Source organism: Polyodon spathula, unplaced genomic scaffold, assembly GCF_017654505.1.
Source record: "Polyodon spathula isolate WHYD16114869_AA unplaced genomic scaffold, ASM1765450v1 scaffolds_829, whole genome shotgun sequence".
Lineage (NCBI taxonomy): Eukaryota > Metazoa > Chordata > Actinopteri > Acipenseriformes > Polyodontidae > Polyodon > Polyodon spathula.
Genome location: NW_024472316.1, coordinates 100,755 through 123,945, shown reverse-complemented (window position 1 = coordinate 123,945; position 23,191 = coordinate 100,755). Strand labels below are relative to the sequence as shown.

General features: G+C 45.9%; 1 protein-coding gene across 1 annotated transcript; it reads left to right on the top strand.

Moving 5' to 3' along the window:
• The first annotated feature begins 1,362 nt into the window (after positions 1 to 1,362).
• On the top strand, positions 1,363 to 22,728 carry LOC121309055 (transmembrane protein 198-like). Its single transcript, XM_041241922.1, has 5 exons — positions 1,363 to 1,836; positions 13,881 to 14,114; positions 17,031 to 17,606; positions 17,950 to 18,098; positions 18,490 to 22,728. The coding sequence occupies exons 2-5, from the start codon at positions 13,958 to 13,960 to the stop codon at positions 18,637 to 18,639; spliced, it is 1,032 nt and encodes a 343-aa protein (XP_041097856.1). The 5' UTR covers positions 1,363 to 1,836; positions 13,881 to 13,957; the 3' UTR covers positions 18,640 to 22,728.
• The last annotated feature ends 463 nt before the right edge of the window (positions 22,729 to 23,191 follow it).

Below are 23,191 nucleotides of genomic sequence, written 5' to 3'. Positions count from 1 at the left end.
ATGCTAATGCTTCACCATGCCTCTCTGTGCTTCACAATGCTGATGCTTTACCATGCCTCTCTGTGCTTCACAATGCTGATGCTTTACCATGCCTCTCTGTGCTTCACAATGCTGATGCTTTACCATGCCTCTCTGTGCTTCACAATGCTGCTTCACTATGCTTTACCATGCTTTACCTCTCTGTGCTTCACAATGCTGCTTCACAATGCTGCCTGTGCTTTACCATGCCTCTCTGTGCTTCACTCTGTGCTTCACAATGCTGATGCTTTACCATGCCTCTCTGTGCTTCACAATGCTGATGCTTTACCATGCCTCTCTGTGCTTCACAATGCTGATGCTTTACCATGCCTCTCTGTGCTTCACAATGCTGATGCTTTACCGTGCCTCTCTGTGCTTCACAATGCTAATGCTTGGCTGTGCTTTCACTGTGCTTCATGCTGCCTTGCTCTATAGTTTTATAATGGCAAGTTGTTTGATGCTCCTATACTGCCTCCCAATGGGATCGGCGACACTGATATACTACTTTGTGAACTGAGCTGAACTTCAGGCAGACCCACCCCCGGCCTCATTAGTGATTTTGTATTATGGTGTTAAAACCCCCCAATTAGCAGGAGGCTGTGAGAATCCGATTAAGGACAAGGGAGAACAGAGTCCTATTCATACCCCTTCCCCTCCCGAAATCCCGAAATAATGTATTTGCAGCAGACCCCCCATAACAGAGAGAACCAGGGGGAAGCCCCGAGATGGAGCTGGGGGGTGTGAATGAATCAAACTTAATAGAGGGGAAACCTTCATTCAGACCCTGAAGTAGTTAATTATATGAGTTAAACCCGGAGTGGAATGGCCCCTTCAGGACTGTGATTAAACAGCCCTGCTGTGTTCAGTATGTTTAACGTGATTCATGTCATATGTGTAAGCCAGTGTGTTAGCTGGAGCTAGTATCACTGAAATGCGTCTGTTTTGTGTGCAAGTGTGAGTTTCTTGTGGGGGTGTTGCTGAGATTGCCGCAGGGAGGAGGGAAGCTGTCTCTTTCCCACACAGACAATGAAATCATTATTATCTCGGCCTCAGCCGAACCGCTGTGATCCGGAGCGGCCCATGCCTCTTGGGTCGACGCCAGAAAAGCGAACGGGCCGCCCCTGCTCCTTCGCTTGAGCGCGGTATTAAACTACCCATCAGTTTACTAACGTGCAAAGTTAAAATAAATACACACATTCCTCAACAAAACAACAAAAACTAACCTCAAGAAACAACAAAGGTTTGTCTCTCGTTGTCGGGGTGTTTCTCAGTCACGTTGTTGTGTGTAATGCGAACCGGCCGGGGCAGACCTCGCCTCCCCCAGCCCTCCCCCAGCCCTCCCCCAGCCGGCAGGAACAGATGGTCTCTCTGGGCGATGATCAAACCTTTTCAGCCGCTGGTAACGGAGAGCAGAAAAGCTTTTTTTGAGTTTGAGCACCGAAGCCGCTGGTTTCCCCCGGGGCGCACATTCAGACTTCACGCAGGCACGTCGTGAGACGGCAGTTTGTCGGGCAATTCAAAATACAATAGGGTGCCGTTTATTGGGATTTTTTTAAACTCTCCTTCAAGTTGTTTTGTTCGCTTTGTTTCCCCACAACTTTCTAGTATCTGTAACGTTTCCATGCAGGCAACTCGAGTGCCCACCGCCTCTAAAAAGCAAAAAGCTTGTGATTGAGAAGATTGTAAAGAAAATTTGAATTTTTTATTTTTTTTTTAAACCGGCACATTTGAGAGAAATGAACTCGATCACTGACGGGGACATTTCCTGAGAAAACTTTTGGATTTCCTTTGGGAAACATCTGAAAATAATTTAAAACGGTGAGTTTTTAAACTATATATATATAGTAATCGATTCTACGGTGGAGCGTTGTTGCAAAACTATTCTCGATTTAAAATGTATGTATATACCGTACAGACAATGTGTGTGGCAGTGTTTTATTGTGGAAAAGTAACAGATTCTTATTATTTTAATATAAATACGGGATGTTACACAAATACAGCACTGTTATGGACATTGCATTAGCGATGTTTGTGTTAACTTTTTTTTTTTGTAGAGAACGTTATGTATTGTTTCATGTCGCGTCTTATGTTTAAATACAAATATGATTTAATAATGAACAAAAAAAACAAAAAAACACTCCTGTTAAACTGAACGCGTGAACTCTGTGTGTGTGTTTGTGTGAAGCGGCTTGTTAGAAGTGACAGGCGTCAGTCAGGCAGACGGATCATTCCTCTGTCATTGTTCCTACGCGACAGTGTTTCTTTTCGTCGATGGAGTGGAGCTGGTCTAGTGTGCAGTTTACACAGAGTGCTTCTTATGGAGCCGGAGAACGGGGCTATGGCGTGTATTTACACACGAAACTGTGTCTGTTTATCGTAGAATTACTTGATTTTTAAAGAACTCCAACAGACAGTGAAAATAAGTGAGTTTTCTAATACAGTTTGCCAGATTGCGCATATGGGTTATAGTTGTCGTATTTAATGGTTTCCATACTCGCCCTAGACAATTCTTCCAGGAAATATCAGGTTGTGGTGACCTCAACCCTTTAATCTTCGCTCAGCTGGCTAGGGATGTTTATCTTATAAGGAGACTAATAATAATCTATTGTCACCATATGATGCATATCATGTTACACAAGTCAGAGTACTAGACCGTGAGAACACATGTCTTCCTGATGCCTCCACTTCTCTATAGCACTATGCTTGCTGTGCAATAGCATTATGGTCGTTCTAGAAAGGCTGTTTGGTTTTAATTGAGTTTGAATATAATCAATGGCCTTCTAGTCTTTCAGATCTGTCTTGGTTATGCAGCAGGAAGATGCAGCTTTTAAATCTTATTGGGTTCTGTTCTGAAATGTAATTCCTTAGCGTTGTGTGCTGAAAAGAAAGATATGAGACGCTAGACTAGCTCTAGCTGCTGAATTGACCCACTGTACTGCATAGTGAAGCAATCTACCCTGCCTGGCCACTATATTAGGACTGGTGTCTAATGAAATGCTGGGTCACTGTTTGCCCTGATCACAGCCTTGACATGGAGGGTCATGCATTAATACATGCGTTTCAGTTGGTGCAGAGGATTGGAATAACAGATTGTTCAAGTTCATCCCATACATGCTCAACTGGATTGAGATGCGGGAAGATGCCTGAAGTCTCTCCTTGAACCATTTGAGCACAATTCCAGCGCGGCGGACGGGTGTGTTGTCATCGCTATGATACAGCATTGCTTAAGTAAACTACAGCATTCAGGTATACCAGGAGAACACGCCCCACACCAGGGTAGACCAGGAGAACACGCCCCACACCAGGGTATACCAGGAGAACACGCCCCACACCAGGGTATACCAGGAGAACACGCCCCACACCAGGGTATACCAGGAGAACACGCCCCACACCAGGGTATACCAGGAGAACACGCCCCACACCAGGGTATACCAGGAGAACACGCCCCACACCAGGGTATACCAGGAGAACACGCCCCACACCAGGGTATACCAGGAGAACACGCCCCACACCAGGGTATACCAGGAGAACACGCCCCACACCAGGGTACACCAGGAGAACACGCCCCACACCAGGGTATACCAGGAGAACACGCCCCGCACCAGGGTATACCAGGAGAACACGCCCCACACCAGGGTACACCAGGAGAACACGCCCCACACCAGGGTACACCAGGAGAACACGCCCCACACCAGGGTATACCAGGAGAACACGCCCCACACCAGGGTATACCAGGAGAACACGCCCCACACCAGGGTATACCAGGAGAACACGCCCCACACCAGGGTATACCAGGAGAACACGCCCCACACCAGGGTACACCAGGAGAACACGCCCCACACCAGGGTACACCAGGAGAACACGCCCCACACCAGGGCAATGCCAAACCCAGTTGGATAGATGGGTCCTAATAAAGTGGCCAGGTAGTGTATATGAATTTCTGCTTTTGAACTCTTGAGTATTAGTCCTAATCCTCATCAGCATGCAAGTGCTTTCACTCTGATTTAAGATTGAACAATGCAGCCATTGAAATATCCCTCAAATATCTAGCATTCTTCTGGATATATTTTCTCCCAGTTTCAGTTTTTGCATAAGCCTTCGCCATCCGTGCTGACGTAACACGCAGCGGCACCAAGCTGCTCAGCGAGTCTCCCATCCAGTACTGCAGCCTTTACATCACACTCTGCACAGGCGCGACTGTCGTTCCTGCCAGCAGATGCTTTGAAATGTAGCTGCGAATCATTGCAATAGTAATGTACTTGCGTACGCACGCAGTCTTCACTAACTTCCCCAAATAAAGACCTTACTGTAGCCCTCTGGATGAAATCGTCAGCACTCTTATTTACATTTAGATCTTGGATTCAGCCTTGTCCGAGTGGGATCCTAAAACATGACTCGATTTATAAATCTCTGCTCATTGAAGTCATGTGCATGAAGCTCCATTGCTTGCTTGCTTGCCTGTCAGCTCTGGCAGATTGTACTATGCTTTCTGAAGCAGTTTCAGCGCTGTACCGGTATGGACTGTTTTTAACACGGGAGATCGTTTATCACATAAAACAAGCGCTTCTCTCAAACCGAAACGAATAGCTTTTAAAACGAATGTTTAAAAATGCAAAATGCACTGCCTGGCCTTTTTATGAGGAGCAGATTGGCTCTTCCTTCTAAGAGCAGTTTTAAAAGCGAAGTGAAATCATGGTAAAGCATAGGTAAGAACTGTAAAGCCTGGAGAGATAGGACAAAGCTCTTATTAAAAACCTGGCAAGCTATGGTAAATGCATGTATACTTAGGCTGACAATGATGCACCAATCCACTGAGCCTCATTATTCTAACCACTTCAACTGTATGGTGATAACAGAGTCACTGCAGGGAATCTACAGCTTCAAGGAACAATAAGTCCTCTCTTCATGAAGCACGGTATAAAAAATGGATTCGATCCCAAGGTTTTAAGACACGTCTGATAAATGCACTAGCCTTGGCCTTGCTTTGTGTAAAATCTGACAGATTTCCTGTGTGAACATAACGGTAAATTTAAGAGAGAGTAAAAAAAGAGTAAAAAAAAAAAACAAGGCTTGAAAACATTAACATTGTGACCTATTCACACGAAAATAATTCGATCTCTTATTTATTTATTTTTTTAAATTTGCTGTTGGTTACAGTTTATGAGTTGGCTGAACTCTGCTGGATTCCACTGTGTTGCCTTGGCTAATCCAGACAATTGATCCCATTACCAGCAGCCTTGACCTGCCCTGATGGAAAAGTCTTTCTATTTTGTGACTCGTAATCGCCAGGCTGGGCGTATTGTGGATAGATTAAAATATATGCAAGGAAAGGAGGTTTACTGTATGTGAGAGCTAATCATATGCTACCAGCTGCATTCCCATATACTGCTGTAGTAATGGACAAGGTCTATAAGATGGGAATGATGCTAGAAGTGATGACAAATCCATATGGAAATTTTCAGGTTTTAAAGGATCTACCATAGGGGGTTGGCAAAATTCATATCTTATAGACCCTTAGTAATGAGGGAGGTGAATGCATTTAAAAATTAATAAAACCACACATGTAACACAACATTGCTGTTTGAACAGAAAAGAGTCTAAGCAATGAAATTGGGATCACATGATCTGATTGCAGCCATTGGAGTGATATTGACCTGCAGCACAGGAAGGGGTTAGGGTCTGTTTAATCTACAGTGTTATTTACAATGTCTCTGAATTAGTCAGTTAAGTCACTGGCAATTATTCTGCAGCAACATAAGTGCATTATTGTTCATTGATTATTATGTGATGACTCCATAATGTAGACTGTGCAGTGCGTGTGACTGTGTGTGTGTGTGTGATTTACCAGGGTCACAGTACATGTCTTAGGCTAAAGTTGATGGTTTACGGGATTAGAAGAAACAAAGAGACTTTTGTCAGGACGATTTCTTCCGAAAAGAGAACAGGGAGTGGATTTCAATGACTTCCGATCATGATAAAATCATCTTCGTGCCGCTTCAAAGCCTTTCGAAGCGAGTTCACATTGTGAACCGATAGGATAATAGAATGAACTAGCATTGGTATTGTAAGGATTTAAATGAAGTGCAGTGACCTGAATTATTAATTAGCCCTGGAGCACACTGGGATATGCATTAATTAAAAGCCACTTCTTTAATTGGACACACTGTCGTAACTCTTAACTACAACTCCAGCTGTACAGCAAACAAAATAACCCCAGAAGCCTTTTTTGCACCTCATTAGCTGCACACTGTAGGTCTCAAATGTGCAGTTTTGAAAGAAACACGTTTCGGCTCACGTTCATTTTGGAACATGATATCTGGCACTGCGTTAGTGTAGCTTGAAGCATTTGTCAAATATGTTATTTGTAGCTTTGTCATGTGTGCAAGCTGTTCTAATTTCCCTGTCTGAGAGTTCAAAATGAAATGAATTGCATCATGTTTTAAAAGTTTGAACTTGAACTAATTTCTAATGTTGACTTTTTTTTTCCACTTTTGCTACATTTTGTCAAAAGATTTACTCCTTCTATATTCTCAAGAGTTTAGGTGGGTTCTGCATTACGACATACATTAGTAATGCTTGTAAAGGTTCTTGTTTCGTGCATGAATTTCTCCCAAGCTTGTCTAAGGGTTTGTAGTTTACAGCACGTTGGGTTTCCCTTGATGGGAACCGTTTCTCCAGTTGTCATGACACTTGGTATTAACACTGTTTAGCACAAGTTCCTGAGATTATCCGATTCTGAAGATATCCTGGGGTGTCTGTCTGTCCGTTTGTCACACTTGCAGTTCTGCAGCACAGCTTATCCAAGTGCTGTGAAACTTGCTATCAACATTGCTTATCTGCTGGAGTACCAGATCCAGGTGTCTGTGTGTCACTCTTACACTGTAGCAAATATCTGGAGAGCCGCCTATCACCTTGTGATTGAACATTTCAATTCTGTAATACTGTTGACACATGCCATGGTCATCAGCTGTGTCATATGCATGGCTGTGCTTGTGAATTTGCAGCTGTGTCCTCATATGCATGGCTGTGCTTGTGAGTTTGCAGCTGTGTCCTCATATGCATGGCTGTGCTTGTGAGTTTGCAGCTCTGTCCTCATATGCATGGCTGTGCTTGTGAGTTTGCAGCTCTGTCCTAAGATGCATGGCTGTGCTTGTGAGTTTGCAGCTGTGGCTCTGGAGGTGGATGTATTTGACATGGTAGTTTTGTATTGTCAGCAGTGGCAGGGTATATACTGCATGCTGCTGGCACGCTAGTTTAACATAAAGGTACAATTGAACATGCTTGTGGGGCGGCTGGCAGCCCTGCACTGCAGTTCACAGTGGATCAGTGAGCCGGAGTGTGAGCTGGAGCAGAGGAAGGGTTTCCACGGAGTGACAGGGAAGGGGGGAGCTTGTTCAGCACTGGATCCAATTGCACGGCATCTGTGGAAAAACTGAATAAGCAAGGATGAGACTTTCAAATTCCTGAAAAGAGGGTGCGACGAGAGTCTGGGTGTAGCAGACAACATACTGATCCCTCCCTTCTGCATTCCCAGCTGGGTTGGTTTTAGTTTTCTTCCCTCTAATCTGATGGTGTGGTTTTGCTTTATATATATATATATATATATATATATATATATATATATATATATATATAGGGAAACGTCAGGACTGTTTGTAGTATTTTGTAACTAGGACAGGAGTGTTATTCATGCTCCTGTGCCCTGACATGGCCAGCCAGCGATTTTTTTTTTTCATTATTTTTATTTTCGGTTCCTGGTTCACCTCCCTCCTGACACCGTTTCCTGCAGGGGTCAAGCAAGCACGAACTGGAAGTGATCTCGGCTGCAGAGTTTCCTGTTTGCCGAGGTCAGGTGTCGCACAGCCCTCTGGGATTGCTAACGAGAGTTATCCGTTTGGTTCTGTGGTGTTCTCTGTTGGAGGGCCCCAGGTCTGCACAGAAGTCTTCAGTGCCTCGATTCTTGATGTTTTACAGCACGCTGGTGTTGTTATAGAGGTCATTTATTAGAATTCATTTTTCCTATAATCTATGCCTTTCAATAGCTGTAATTGTCCCTCTGGGGGTGGTATTATATGTGGTAGTATGTTACACTTCACATTTTGGCATGCAAATCAGAGTGATCTGCAGTTCAATTTCATCACCATGCCAGTTTCTTTTATATAGCGTCCTTCGTGTACAAGCCTGCCCGGGCACGTTACAAAAATACACAGCCAACCAAAAGAGCTCCAAACGTAGTGAAAGGCCAAGTCACAGAGATGCGCTTGGAGTTTAGATTTAAAAATACAGACTGGCTCCACATTCTGGATAAAACCTGGAAGGGAGTTCCAAAGGGAAGGAGCTCGAGAACTAAAAGCCTTCGCTCCATAGGATTTGAATGGAGTTCTTGGAATGACAAAGACGTCGCCACTGGCAGATCTGACAGTGCGAGCCGGTTTGTAGGGAGCAAGCGAAGGGGCCCTGCACACCGCGGCAGCTCCACGGAGGCACATTGTGTTTCATAACAGTAGGCAAAATACTCGAGTCCAGTAAACGCTGCGCTTCAATTTAAACACCAATTCAGCACCTATGGAAAATAAAAATCAAGTGTTTTAAAAACTATTTTAAAAGCTGTGCTTCAGTTCAATGGCAGTCATTTCAGCATCTTTAAATTATAAAATGGTTTGACTGTACTGCTCTGGCATGTGGAGCATCCTCTTGAAAACATTGAAAGAGACTTTAATTCTTCTTCTTTGAGTATTTCTATAGTCTCCAGAACACCATACCGTCCCATGCCCCTGAGAGCGGCATTGGAATGGGGCAGCAACCCAGCCCCTCTGATCAGCGGGCACGCAGCAGGGCAATACCAGCCTCACCTAGCTGCATGAGATGGCATGGTGTGGGCGTGAGAGACCAGGGAGCAACCAGACAGCTGCAATCTAATTCTACACTTCAGCTGCTGCTGGGCTGCTTCACACTGGCAGTGATGCACGCAGTCAGCCTGGCTGGAGCATTGCCTTCTGCAGTTTAACAGCATGATCCCTTTGAGTAGGCACGCAACATTCCTAATAAAGAGACCTCGGGACGTCCCACGGCGAGGGTGTGTAGGGTCAGGGAGTGGAAGGAATTCTCGTGTCAATAAGGACATAATGAAACATGGATTGATCAATCTGCTTGGAGCTTGGAAATGGATGCTTGGTTTCCGAATGTGTTAGAGGTAGCAGCGAATGATCTAGAAAAGTAACATTATGTTTTAACTTTAATAGTTTTAAAATAAAAATCACAGCAGTTTTAAAATGTAGTGCACAAACATTTGTGAAACAGTGCGTTCACCAATATAGGATCGATTTTGTTTTTTGCAAGCCCGATTCGACTGTCAGACTCTGTCAGATTAGTAATGCTTCTACCCCTGTGTACAGTCTAGCAGTTTTTAATTTGTCAAAGAAAGGTACTGTAGAACAAGATCTAATTTACAGCTCTGAATGGTTACTTTAACTGTTTAAAACACAAGACGGTTCTCTCTGAGGGCACGCTACCAATTTATTGATTTCATGAAAAATGATTTCAAATAGAAAAAGAAATTAGGGTCTGCGAGGTCTCCCGTGGTGAAGGCAGGAGCGTGCGGGGTGCAGGGGGAGTCTCGCAGGGGAGCGCTGGTTCCTGGCCCTGCCGCGTTGGCTCCTCCACTCAGACGGGTTCGAGAAACAGAATTGCAAACACTGATCTCTACCGGTTAGAAATGCATGTACAAACCTTTAGAAGCACTATTATTGCATGTCGAAATGATCAATGCAGAAATGCTTGATCTTTTGCCAAAATGTAGGAAAAAAATGAAAAAAGTACTTTAGCGGTTAGATTTTTTTGTATTTATTCTTTATTTACCAACATTAGAAATGAGTTCAAGTTCAAACTTTTAAACGGGTTTATTCTTAGAAACGAAACCGAATCAACACCCCTAATGATATCACATTCCACGTCATGTGATTGATATTCTATATGGAATGCCATCATTACTGTACGTGCTTGAGACATCTGACCCAGCGCATCGTGCTCCTCTTTCTGTCACTATTTCAAAGAGAGACACAGAGGCGGTGAGACAGCAACACAGAGGGACAGGGCGACACCCACAGAGGGGGAGTGAGCCCCTCTACAAGTGCATTCCAGCACTCTCCTTTCAAACAGGGGGGAAGCGCCCCCCTCTGTGCAGCGGCAGTACCCAGCATGCACCTCCTCACGCCAATGGGGCTGCTGCCAGCCTCTCTCCGGCTTTGTTCCTTGATAATGACTCCATTCTCGCTGTCTAGAGCTAGGAACACTAATACCCATTGTCTGTGTTCTCAGTCTCTCCACTCCAAGAGGAGGGGAGAGGGGGGGCTTTATTTAGCCCTCTTAACTCTCGCAGGGCAGAGCAGTCCACAGACTAGCATCAACTTCCGCACAGAGCTCACCGCACTACCCAACAGCAGCCTTTACTATCCAGGCACCTGGGGATGGAATCCTCTCTCTGGAGTGCTTCTGTTGCTGGATATTGTGCACTGTCACTTGAAGCAGTGTGTGTAACAGGCAGCTTCAAACACACAGAACTCAATGTTAGGGAGCCAGTTCCATCTAACATTTTAATAGCCAGGGTTTGGTTAGATAGTTATATAGTTTGGTTGGCAGCTCCCTTGGTAAAGGCCTGAGCGTGCGGTGTTCAGAGTCAGTCAGTGGAGCGCAGGGAATGTAAACAAACTGTACCATCAAGCACATCTTTTAGATAGTGCTCAGAAGGCTGAGGGCAGGTCTAGCTTAGACTAAATTGTGTCTAATTGGAAAGGCTTCACTGCAGCTTTAATGAATTAAGGAAAGTGAAGCCAAGGATGAGAGACTCCAAGAATACAGAATAGTTTCCAAACTGACTGTATCCACACGTCATCCTCAGAGAGACTAACAACCAAATCATTTCTATTCTTTCCAGTGGTGGTCGTGTGCCAAACTTTCCCATAGTCAAGAGAGAGAGAGAGAGTAAGAAAAAAAAGCAAGGCTTGTGTGTGAAACAGGCATATTGTTCTTCACTGAGGCACAAGAGGAATTCTTTTTACTTTCAATTAAAACAGGGAAATGTGTTCAAACAGAACAAGGGTAGGGAGACTTGATCCAGCCCTGCCTGTTCCATTCACTTATTATTCAATTCCGTCAATCTCACATGTTATATCTTCCTAACAGTGTTTCCTTACATCTGTAAAGTGTCCTTATTAGTAAGCAGCGTCGCCATCTAGTGCACAGCAGCGTACTGCCAGCAAAACAAAAGGAAACTTGATCCAGTGTCAGATCACAGGTTTTAAGATGTGCTTGATTAGCCCCAGTGTCTAAGTAACAAACTCAGGTGTGTCTTACTAAACTCCTGGTAAACCCAGGACTGGATCAAACTGCTATGCAGCGGGAGTCTTATTCCCATCTCTGGATTGGGCTGATCTCGCTGTAGAGCAGGGATGAATCTATTACAACACCAGTGCAACATGAATCTGTCGCAGCCAGGTCTTTCTCGTGGTGAGCCTCATAGAGTTCTACACACCCATTTTGTATTTGTATCTTACATATTTGTGACTGACTTCAATTCAATTTGCCATGCGATTTGTGCTTGATTTTAAAATCTTTTTGCATTGCCGATGCAACACGATTATCAGTTCCGTGATCAAATGTTTATGAGCATTCCACTGTCTCAATACTTGGTGTTGTTGTTTGGGGACAGATAACAGGGTTTAAACTTTAGCAAAGTTTAGAATTTAGCCAGAATTCTCAGCTGCATTCTTGCAGTTATTTATAAAAAGCCATGGAGGGTTTCTTGTGATTGGCTACAATGTTTTAAACGTGTTTAATCCTGAAGTTTAAACAGTTGGGTAATTGAACATAAACTTAACACCCCTGTATTGTATAGGCTGTGTGTTCCTCACTATTGCAGTCTTAATCACTGCAAACAGATGTGTAGCTGTAATGAAGTTCAGTGAAGCTTTGCCTTTAATCTTGAGTTCTGCAGTGAGAATGCAGTTGTGGATTGTGTTGCAATGATGATGCCGTTGTGCAGTGTGTTTGTGAGGATGGTGTTGCAGTGATGATGCAGTTGTGCAGTGTGTTTCAGTGTGGATTGTGTTTCAGTGTGGATGGTGTTGCAGTGATGATGCAGTTGTTCAGTGTGTTTCAGTGTGGATTGTGTTTCAGTGTGGATGGTGTTGCAGTGATGATGCAGTTGTGCAGTGTGTTTCAGTGTGGATTGTGTTTCAGTGTGGATGGTGTTGCAGTGATGATGCAGTTGTTCAGTGTGTTTCAGTGTGGATTGTGTTTCAGTGTGGATGGTGTTGCAGTGATGATGCAGTTGTGCAGTGTGTCTCAGTGAGGATGTTGTTTGTCAGGATTGTGTTTCAGTAACAGGATCCCGGTCAGTGTTCTGTGCAGGTGTTTTGTACATTAAGTGTACACACTGTAGACCAAGCCACACAGACTGTGTGAATCTCACAGCAATGATACAGACCTCACAGCCCGCTGTGAAAGGGGAGAGAGTGCATGGAACTAGCAAAATAAGTCTTACCGACATGTATAGCAATGACATCATTTGTTAGACTTCTCAAATACTTCCCATGCACTGTATTCCAGGCAACTTTATTGGGATCTGTCTGCCCCATGATGATGCAGTTGTTCAGTCTCAGTGAGGATTGTGCCCTGGTGATGGGGCGTGTTCTCCTGGTTTCATGGATGGTGTTGCCCTGTGTGTTCTGTGGGGCTGTGTTCTCCTGATACAGACCTCACAGCCCGGTGCATGGGGCGTGTTCTCCTGGTATACCCTGGTGTGGGGCGTGTTCTCCTGGTCTACCCTGGTGCGGGGCGTGTTCTCCTGGTATACCCTGGTGCGGGGCGTGTTCTCCTGGTATACCCTGGTGTGGGGCGTGTTCTCCTGGTATACCCTGGTGTGGGGCGTGTTCTCCTGGTATACCCTGGTGTGGGGCGTGTTCTCCTGGTATACCCTGGTGTGGGGCGTGTTCTCCTGGTATACCCTGGTGTGGGGCGTGTTCTCCTGGTATACCCTGGTGTGGGGCGTGTTCTCCTGGTATACCCTGGTGTGGGGCGTGTTCTCCTGGTATACCCTGGTGTGGGGCGTGTTCTCCTGGTCTACCCTGGTGTGGGGCGTGTTCTCCTGGTCTACCCTGGTGTGGGGCGTGTTCTCCTGGTCTACCCTGGTGTGGGGCGTGTTCTCCTGGTCTACCCTGGTGTGGGGAGTGTTCTCCTGGTCTACCCTGGCTCCCTTGGTTACTCTGGAGGGCCACACCATTAGTTTAGTTGAGCATCAAGTCCACCCAACGATGCTGAGCCCTGGTGGTGATGGCGAGAGATGCAGATGCATGTGCTTGAGTAGCGTGACTTCAGACGTCTTCCACGGCCTCCACAGTCCCCTGCTATCAACCCTGTTTGTGTTGGATGAACTTGAACCCTGTCATTCCAATCCTCTGCTTCCAGTTCCTTGTGATCCAGGCAAATTGTGGCCCAACCTGAGATTGGGTACACCTCCTGATAGTCACCAGGCAGTGTGTGTGTATATGATGTCTATTAAAAGTAATTGTAGCCAAAAAAAAAAAAAAATCCTCAAATCTTCCATTAGTTCCCAAATGTTTAGTTATTGAAGAAACCCAGGTTACAGAGACCCTGTATCTTCATTTGAAACAGACACCTGCTACTGCATGGGGTAAAGAACAGTGCAGTCACCCTCCAGGAAGTCTTCCAGACATCATGTATGCTAAAACAAGCAGGATTCTGGAGACCTATATAGTGAATGGATGCGCATGGCAGAGGAAATGTATGGAAGGTTTTTGTTGGCTGCAATTAATTTAAAATACCCCCCTCTTTGCATCCCCCAGGTCAGTGCTGTCCAGGATGATGAGGAGAGTGCTCTGATCTCCCCCCCCCCCCTGCTTGACCAGCGACCCCTCCAGCCATGACCTCAGAGCCCCTGCAGATTGACCTGGGGGTCGCGGGCGAGGGGGTGACAGAGCTGGACGTGTGTGCGCTGGAGATCCAGAGGGACTATGAGGTTATCCCTGCCATCATCTACACCATGTGCTGCCTCTTCGGAGTCATCTACTGCTTCTTCGGTGAGCTACCCGCTGCTCTTAGACACATTCCCCTAGTGAAAGCATGGGTAAGCATTGTAAAGCACAGAGAGGTAGGGTTATCACCCCTTACTCCTCATCACACTGCACTCCCACCCCAGAGTCAATACACAAGCCCTCCTCCCCTCTGCCGTTTCCCATCTCAACTTGCAAAGCTTCCCCTAGTAAAAGCTCAGCAAAGTCTAATGCAACACAGTCAAAGTGTAGGTAAGCACTGTCAAGGCTTAGGGCTTGCTTGTTATCACCTCAATTTATCTGACGAACGGGGTGTAGGATTTAAGTCTGCTAAAAGGCTGCCAAAACAAAAACGCAGCGTGTTTGACATCTCCAAAAAAATGTGAAGGGAAAACGGAAAGCGTAACCCGTTGATGTAGTTTTCACACGTCCACAGTTTAATATTGACAGCACTTCAAATAAAACTGCATACTAGGGTATCTCCACAAGCCTTTGAAGCAGTCTGTTGATCTCGTGTAGCAAATGTAGATTTCCATGAAATTCATTATATCATGGAGGTGGAGATGAGTGGGAGTGCAAGGTGCAGCTCTGTATTGGGGATGATGAGTGGGAGTGCAAGGTGCAGCTCTGTATTGGATGGTGAGTGGGAGTGCAAGGTGCAGCTCTGTATTGGATGATGAGTGGGAGTGCAAGGTGCAGCTCTGTATTGGATGATGAGTGGGAGTGCAAGGTGCAGCTCTGTATTGCAAGGTGGATGATGAGTGGGAGTGCAAGGTGCAGCTCTGTATTGGATGATGAGTGGGAGTGCAAGGTGCAGCTCTGTATTGGATGATGAGTGGGAGTGCAAGGTGCAGCTCTGTATTGGATGTGAGTGGGAGTGCAAGGTGCAGCTCTGAGTGGGAGTGCAAGGTGCAGCTCTGTATTGGATGATGAGTGGGAGTGCAAGGTGCAGCTCTGTATTGGATGATGAGTGGGAGTGCAAGGTGCAGCTCTGTATTGGATGTTGAGTGGGAGTGCAAGGTGCAGCTCTGTATTGGATGTTGAGTGGGAGTGCAAGGTGCAGCTCTGTATTGGATGTTGAGTGGGAGTGCAAGGTGCAGCTCTGTATTGGATGATGAGTGGGAGTGCAAGGTGCAGCTCTGTATTGGATGATGAGTGGGAGTGCAAGGTGCAGCTCTGTATTGGATGATGAGTGGGAGTGCAAGGTGCAGCTCTGTATTGGATGATGAGTGGGAGTGCAAGGTGCAGCTCTGTATTGGATGTGCAAGGTGAGTGGGAGTGCAAGGTGCAGCTCTGTATTGGATGTTGAGTGGGAGTGCAAGGTGCAGCTCTGAGTGGGAGTGCAAGGTGCAGCTCTGTATTGGATGATGAGTGGGAGTGCAAGGTGCAGCTCTGTATTGGATGATGAGTGGGAGTGCAAGGTGCAGCTCTGTATTGGATGGTGAGTGGGAGTGCAAGGTGCAGCTCTGTATTGGATGGTGAGTGGGAGTGCAAGGTGCAGCTCTGTATTGGATGGTGAGTGGGAGTGGAAGGTGCAGCTCTGTATTGGATGTTGAGTGGGAGTGGAAGGTGCAGCTCTGTATTGGATGATGAGTGGGAGTGCAAGGTGCAGCTCTGTATTGGGGATGCTTAGTTACCATCAAGACTTGCAGAGGTTTGTGGCGTGGTCCAGTGTGGCTAACAGAAACGAGGAAGCCAGCACGGCCTGGCGGTCTAAAGCACTGCAGGCAACTGTTAGATTCTTGGCTGCTTTGTTTTACTGCAGCATGAGCAGCATGCTTATAGTGGAGCCCCAGTCTGTTATTACAACCCGTCCCCTTTTATAGAAATCCCATCTTTACACGGCTGAGCCCTTGACTGTTATTCTACATATAAAGTGTTTTTGCTCAGATTTATTTAGACTAGAGCCACAAGAACATAGTGATTAGGACATTCTTTACAACTTTATCAGATACAATTTCTACCCCCGGGATGATTCTCCTCTTGATAATGTCAATAGTTTTTTTTTAATAATCATATCCTGCTGCTTTGGGGAGAGCGAGTTTCAGCATGTGTCTGCCAGAACCCTTTCCAGCTGTGCTGTTGAAACACAAGCGTGATTCTGCTTGCTGTAGGTCTCTGCTGCCATCTAGTGGACAATGGGTCTTCCTGCAGCATGAGCTGAATTGGCTGAAGAAGCAGGGTTTCAATATCATGTAACTGTAAGGAGTAATATACATTTACAAAGACTTCTTGTCGAAATGTTTGACAGAGAATTTTACTATTTAAATATAAATGCATTATTTTTAATGATTAAGGCAATTGCAGTGGTACCCGGTTTTGTAGGAATGAGAAATGACAGGGGGCGGGACATTTACCCACCGTCAACTCTGAGCTCAGACCCCGAGTTCATTAACTACTGACTTTACTGAAGGGGTTTTTGTGGACTGCCAGGACAGGCTTCACATTGGCTGCAAAATCCAATGGGTACTGCAGGGGATGATTCAATACTAAAGCACACACTTTACAGAATTATTATTTGTTTCATTAGCAGACGTCTTTATCCATTTACAGAGACTAGGGTGTGTGAGCTATAGGCTGCAGAGTCACTTACAGCAACATCTCACCCGAAAGACAGGGCACAAGGAGGTTCAGTGACTTGCTCAGGGTCACACAGTGAGTCAGTGGCTGAGCTGGGATTTGAACCGGGGGCCTCCTGGTTGCAAGCCATTTTCTTTAACCACTGGACCACACAAGTGCCATTAGACTAAGCAAATGTGTATGTGTTTTTAATTTACACATTTCATTTTGTCCTGGTAAAATCACGTCTTAAACCTAATTTATTTCAACACAAACCCATGACATTAAACGCACGGCTAAGTCTCTCTCTCTCTCTCTCTCTCTCTCTCTCTCTCTCTCTCTCTCTCTCTCTCTCTCTCTCTCTCTCTCTCCCTCCCTCCACAGGGTACCGCTGCTTCAAAGCCATCATGTTCCTATCGGGTCTCCTGTTCGGCTCCATCATCATCTTCCTGCTGTGCCACAAGGAGCGGGTTCTGGACACGGAGCTGAGCGTGGAGGTCAGCGCTGGCATCGGCCTGGCCATCGGGCTGCTGTGCGGCCTGGTCACCATGCTGGTGCGCAGCGTGGGGCTCTTCATGACCGGCCTGCTGCTGGGGTTGCTGCTCGCCGCTGCCGCCCTGGTGGCCATGGAGCAGGTGTACAGCCCTGGCACGGTGTGGGTGCCGGTGGGCATGCTGATGGGAGCGGGCATGCTGTTCGCAGTGCTCACCCTGCAGTGGCAGAAACTCTTCACGGTGCTCTCCACCTCTGTGTTCGGAGCTGCCATCATGGCGGTGTGCGTGGATTACTTCGTCGAGATGCTGGTGCTCGTGCAGTTTGTGTATGATCGCGTGCGCCTCGCCCCCTCCCCGCCGCTCTGCTGGTACAGCTGGGTCATCATGGCAGTGTGGCCAGCGCTCAGCATTCTGGGAATCGTAGTTCAGTGGAAGCTGACGGCTGAAGGATTCTCCCATACTGAAGGTACTCGTTTTAGTAGTTTTTTTCTTCTCTTTTTCTCAATTTTCTACTCTTGTGTTTTTGCTTGGGTTAATGCAGAATGAGGTTTCTAGAGTTGGATAATTGTGTTTGCATTAATATAATTGGTGATTTTGTTCTCTACGATCGGCCCCTGTTGTTGTCCAATGGTACACACTGTATTAGCGCAGACATGAGCTGACATCAGTGTTACATGCAGAATAACTCCAAGATACCTGATCTCTTCCTGTGCTGTAGGTCACCCCAGTGTTCTATCTCCAGTCAGCACAGGAAGTGATCAGGTTTGTTGCTGATGCACTGTGTGTGGGATTCTCTCTCTCTGTCTCAGTGATCATCTCCCGTCGTCAGAAGAGAATTCAGCTCATGAGGATCCGACAGAAAGATGCCAAGAAGCACCAGCTGGGCCCTGTGCCGGAGGCGACCTACCGCAGGAAATCCTACCCAGTGAAGAGATACACTGGGGACGTGCTGGCCCCTGTGAGTGACCACACCCCAAACCTAACCCTGACCACACACACTGACCCTGACCCTAACACATACCCCTAACCACACACACTGACCCTAACACCTACCCCTAAACACACACTGACCCTAACAACTACCCCTAACCACACACACTGACCCTGACCCTAACCACGCACACTGACCCTAACACCTACCCCTAACCACACACACTGACCCTGAACCTAACACATACCCCTGACCACACATACTGACCCTACCACACACCAAAACCTACCCCTAACCACACACACTGACCCTGACCTTAACCCTAACCACACACACTGACCCTACCACACACCAAACCTACCCCTAACCACACTGTCTCTCAGACTCTGTGTCTCTCAGACTGTCTCCTGTGTTGCAGAGTTACCTCCAGAGCCTGAGGGATCGGCAGATGGGCACGGGCACCTCCCTGAGCAGCCTGAGCACCCACACCCACACCATGGTGGACCTGGACTACGACTGCGGCTCCACCGTGCCTCTCACTGCCACCACGCCCGCGGTGCGGGTCTGAGCCCAGCTGCCAGCCTGCCGCACGCCACGCCATCAACAGACACAAAGCTCCATGCACAATCCTCCGCTAATCTCCCCGATAAACCACAAACCCGACGAGCCCCCTCTCTGGAAACGCCTTCTCTGTCATTCTTTTATTGTGTGTTCTCAGCCCTCCACCCCAGTGCAGCAGCAGCAGCGTCTGCCCCTCACATCGCTGTGCAGCTGTGAGGCTGGCAGGATCAGCTAGCTCGGCTGTCTTTCCTTGGGTTCTGCCTGGAGAATCTGTTACTTGAACTCGAGGGGTATCGAAACAGAAAGAGGCAGTTCAGCCAGTCAAGCTCAAGCCTCGATTGCTTAACCCCAGGGCTGTTTTCAGCTGGGAAACTACACCACTTCTGTATTCCTCTCCATATAAATGTGCCACCTCGTTAGCATGCTGAACAGCTGGGATTACTCTCCACTCTAGTCATCCGTTCTAGCTGATCAGGAGGTCAAGGTCCGATTGGAATCCCTTTGGATTGCTCCTGTCTGCTCTAGTTTCGAGCGGTCTTATTCAGCTCCTCTTAATTAACAAATGACTGCCCTTCTGCAGAGAACTGCTCCCCCTTGTGGAAACAAAGTAGATTGCACTCAAAATAAGAACCAGCAATCCTGGGCAATAAACTGGCAGGAGACAGTTATTTGACGACATTTTGGCGTACAAGTTTCAAATGCATTTAATTTAATTGTCAATGTAGACAACAGGTGGCGGCTGAAGCTTGCAAAGACGTTGATGACTGTGATCGTTGAGTAGACCAGCATGTTGTCATGGTAACTGGTTAAGTGGTTGTTAAGATTTACAATGAGTTTTGCCTTCATCAAGAACATTTTCTAAAACAAGATCAAGTGGATAAGAGTGAACACTCCAAGGACAACGAAGAGACTGTTTCAACTTTTTTTTTTTGTAATTTTAAATGAACTAATAAATAGTTTAAACTATTCTGAGGCCTGGGCCTAGCTTGATACCTAGCAACAATTCCTACAGTGACTGCCAACTGTCCTGGCTTTTGCCACACACAGTCGCAATTACAGCTTGTCTCCACGGCAACATGGCTTAGTCTGGTTGCCATAGGAATGTTTGTTTTAGACAAACTTGGCCTCGCAGTGACCATCTTGTTCCAGAGAATCTACTGTGTGATTGTGTCCAGGAATCTGGTTGCCATATGGACAGCAGGTTTGCCTTGTGCTTTCCTCGAACAAACGTTTTGTTTTTGTTTTGTTTTGTTTTTTTTTCTCGTCTCCTGAGTGGCCTTGTTGACCTGCTGTTGAAGCCGAAGAAGGAAGGGTTTTAGAAACCTCACCATGGAAACACAGTCAGTGCCTTAGCAACAGTTAAAAACCACTGCTTGGTGATGTCAGTCAGTGGCGTCATGCTACTTCAGAGAGTCTTCAGGGATTTGAATCATTTTTCAGACTTGACAAACTGTGTGCCATTCCAAGGACTCCCCTCCAGGTCTTATAATTGTGGGCTTACATTAAGAACAGTACAAGAGCTCCACTCCCCCCAGTTCTACCAGTTATATATAGCATTGCCTGAACAGCAGCCCTGTTGCAGGGGAAGGTCTGCATTAAGACCCAGCCTTGTCTTGTGGTTAGTTTAGCACAGCATGCTGGGATAGCTGAAGAGGCGCTTTGTAAAACAGGAGTTAGTGCTGAGCTGAGGGGACTAAAACCTTTATCACTAGAGGCGTCATGGTACACTAATGTCGCGATACGCATCACGACACGCGCGGGCTACTTGTGTGATGCATGGTGTCATGAAATTATTAAATAATGGACCATTTTGTTAAGACAAAAATGAAATGAGATAGGGCCGGCTATGAAACCCACTTCTTCTTCATTGATAAGCCCCTTGATGCTCTGCAGTGAGCTGTGTTGTGTTTGCAGTCCATTTCACAGCACGCAGAGTCACCCCAGCCTCTCGGAGGGTTATTTGCATCCCTGGTGTTTACAACTGAAGCACTTTAGTTTGGGGTCGGTTTTGTTTTTGGTGCGGAAGCCAGCGATGTTTAAAGTGTCAGGTGTTTGAAGCTCACCCCACAAAGAGCGCCTTCCGAAGCAGTGAGTCCAGGGTTGTGATTCCCCAGTCAGTGATGTCAGTAACGCTTTGCAATGTAGTTTAGATTGGTTTGTCTGGGCCCCATTTGGCAGAGGTCCTGCAATGATGTCATTGAATTGGCTCACCCTGCACCCGGGCAGTCTGCCTTAGACCTGTTACTGAAAGAGTCAGTTCAGAGACCTGTTACCCCAATCCGCTCCGTGCTGAATAAGGAGACAGTGTCTCGGGTCAGACCTGTTCTCCCCGCTGTGAGAGGGATCAGTGGAGGCACTTGCACGTACAGATTTCTCCCTGTATCTGATAGCCAGCTTGGTATTAACATCATCTTAAGATTGTGAGGATACGGGGTGGGGGGGGTCTGTCTGTCACACTTGCCTGTTTGTATCTGGTGAAGCGCTTATCCGATCATGAGGTGTGGTGACAGTGATTCCAGACTGCGCTGTGCTTGCTGCTTTTCAGCATCCTGATGGCTTTGATTTTGAATAGACAGCCGAGGCGGAGGATGGATGTTTCTGACATGCTTGTTATGTAACATACAAACATAGCCATGGCACCTTGAAATACAAACATCCATTCCCAAGAAGACACAACCCTTGGCCTGTGTTTGTCTAATGAATGAAAGGACACAGACCAAAGGTAGATTCTGATACCCTGAAGAACTGGGTAGTGCCTCCCAAGCTTCATCACAATCAGAAAAGCAGCTCTCAATATGAAAAATGTAACCGAGTAGATCAGTCTCTGTAAAGGACTTGGGCAAACAGGTGAATCAGCTTGGGAGACAGAGGGCAGCATAACTCGGTGCCCCCTCTGCTGGTCACAAAGAGAAGCACACTCTTGTCAAGTGCCTGTCCTGGAACGTCAGAGCAGCTGGTTCCTGTCTCCGCTGCTCTGATTTCAGTAGAAAGACTTGCTGTTTTATTATTATTAGATCTGCTGAAATCTCAGAGGCTGCTGCAAAGCATCAGTGATTTACACAGGAGCCTCAATGCTGTGATGTCTTTTGTACTCTTGTTACGCGCTTGATCACACCCAGCTACCATTTAAGAGTTAAATGATAAGAGTTGATTAGTTAAGTACATTTGATAGTTTCCTTCTGAGTTGTTTTTTCCTGTAAATGTAAGGTAATAGGACTCCTAGTGCTTAGCAGTGTGAGCCATTCCAGGTTTCCCTGTGATCTTAAAGATTAAAATGTAATAATTGTTTTTTTTTTTTTTTTTCGAGTGGTTGTAGACTCTAGACCCGGTATTGCGTTCTGATCGTTTTCCAGATCTGTCTCTGAGCTTGCCTGGAAAACTGCCCAGCTTTGAACAGGCTTCCTCTTTCCATGCAGATGATGAGACTGAATGCCCTTTCACCTTGACCTGCTGGCGCTCTGCAGAGTTAGCTGGTCCAGCTGAGTTGAAAGGTCACCTGAAGTAAGTGGAATGTCTGCTCAGTGCCAGGCCGAGTTAAAGACAGATGTAGAGAAAAATGAGAACTGAATACTGGGGAACCCAGAGCCAGTCAGAGTGATAGCAAAACATTTTCCATTTGTAACAGAAGGAAATGATTCACTGGATTATGTGAGAGTGGAAGGCTGCTGTTTTCCTACGTTGAAAAAGCACCAGGAATAGATTATTTGAGCCGCTTTGTTTAACTCTCAGCTAAAAAGCAGTGGCAGTCTTATAACATGAAGTGTTTGTCCTCTTAAATCTGTGAATACTCTAATCCAGTCTGAACTAACTGCACTTTTAAAGAAATGATTACACTTCCAGAAATGTGTTTTTCTTTACAAGATAAAGTTGTATAAATGTATATCCTTGTGTGTAAAACAAAACCCCTTCATTCTAACCGGACACTCTCTCCATTACTCTAACTTAGTTATTTGTGTAAAAAAAGAAAATGAATGGTTTGCCTTGTTATTAAAACTGTATAAAATAGTTTATGCCATGTTTTGACTGGCTGCAGTCAACTAGACTCGAGTGTCCTTATCGGTATGTTTATAAGAAAATAAATTATATGGAACTGTAACGGCCTCACTGGTGTTTTCATGTGAATGTGGCTTGTGTGTTTGAATCCATGCTATACATGTGTACATAACCGGTATTAAACTATTAGATAGATACATCCAGACAGACAGATACAATAGACAGTTACAGTAGATAGACAGACAGATACATTGGATAGATTTAGACATACAGTAGATGGATGGATAGACAGATGGATAGATACAGTAGATATATACACATAGACAGAGATAGATACAGTAGATAGACAGACAGACAGACAGACATACAGTAGATAGATAGGCAGGCAGACAGGTAGATAGATACAGTAGATACACACAGATAGATAGACAGACAGAGATACAGTAGAGATAGATACAGACAGATAGGATAGATACAGTAAACAGATAGACAGACAGATAGATACAGACAGATACAGTAGATAGGCAGGCAGACAGATACAGTAGATACACACAGATAGAGACAGA

Coding starts and splice junctions, on each gene's coding strand:
- LOC121309055 (XM_041241922.1), top strand. CDS start 13,958: ATGACCTCAGAGCCCCTGCAGATTGACCTGGGGGTCGCGGGCGAGGGG. Junction 14,115..17,030: donor AGTCATCTACTGCTTCTTCG/GTGAGCTACCCG, acceptor CTCCCTCCACAG/GGTACCGCTGCTTCAAAGCC. Junction 18,099..18,489: donor CTGGGGACGTGCTGGCCCCT/GTGAGTGACCAC, acceptor CCTGTGTTGCAG/AGTTACCTCCAGAGCCTGAG.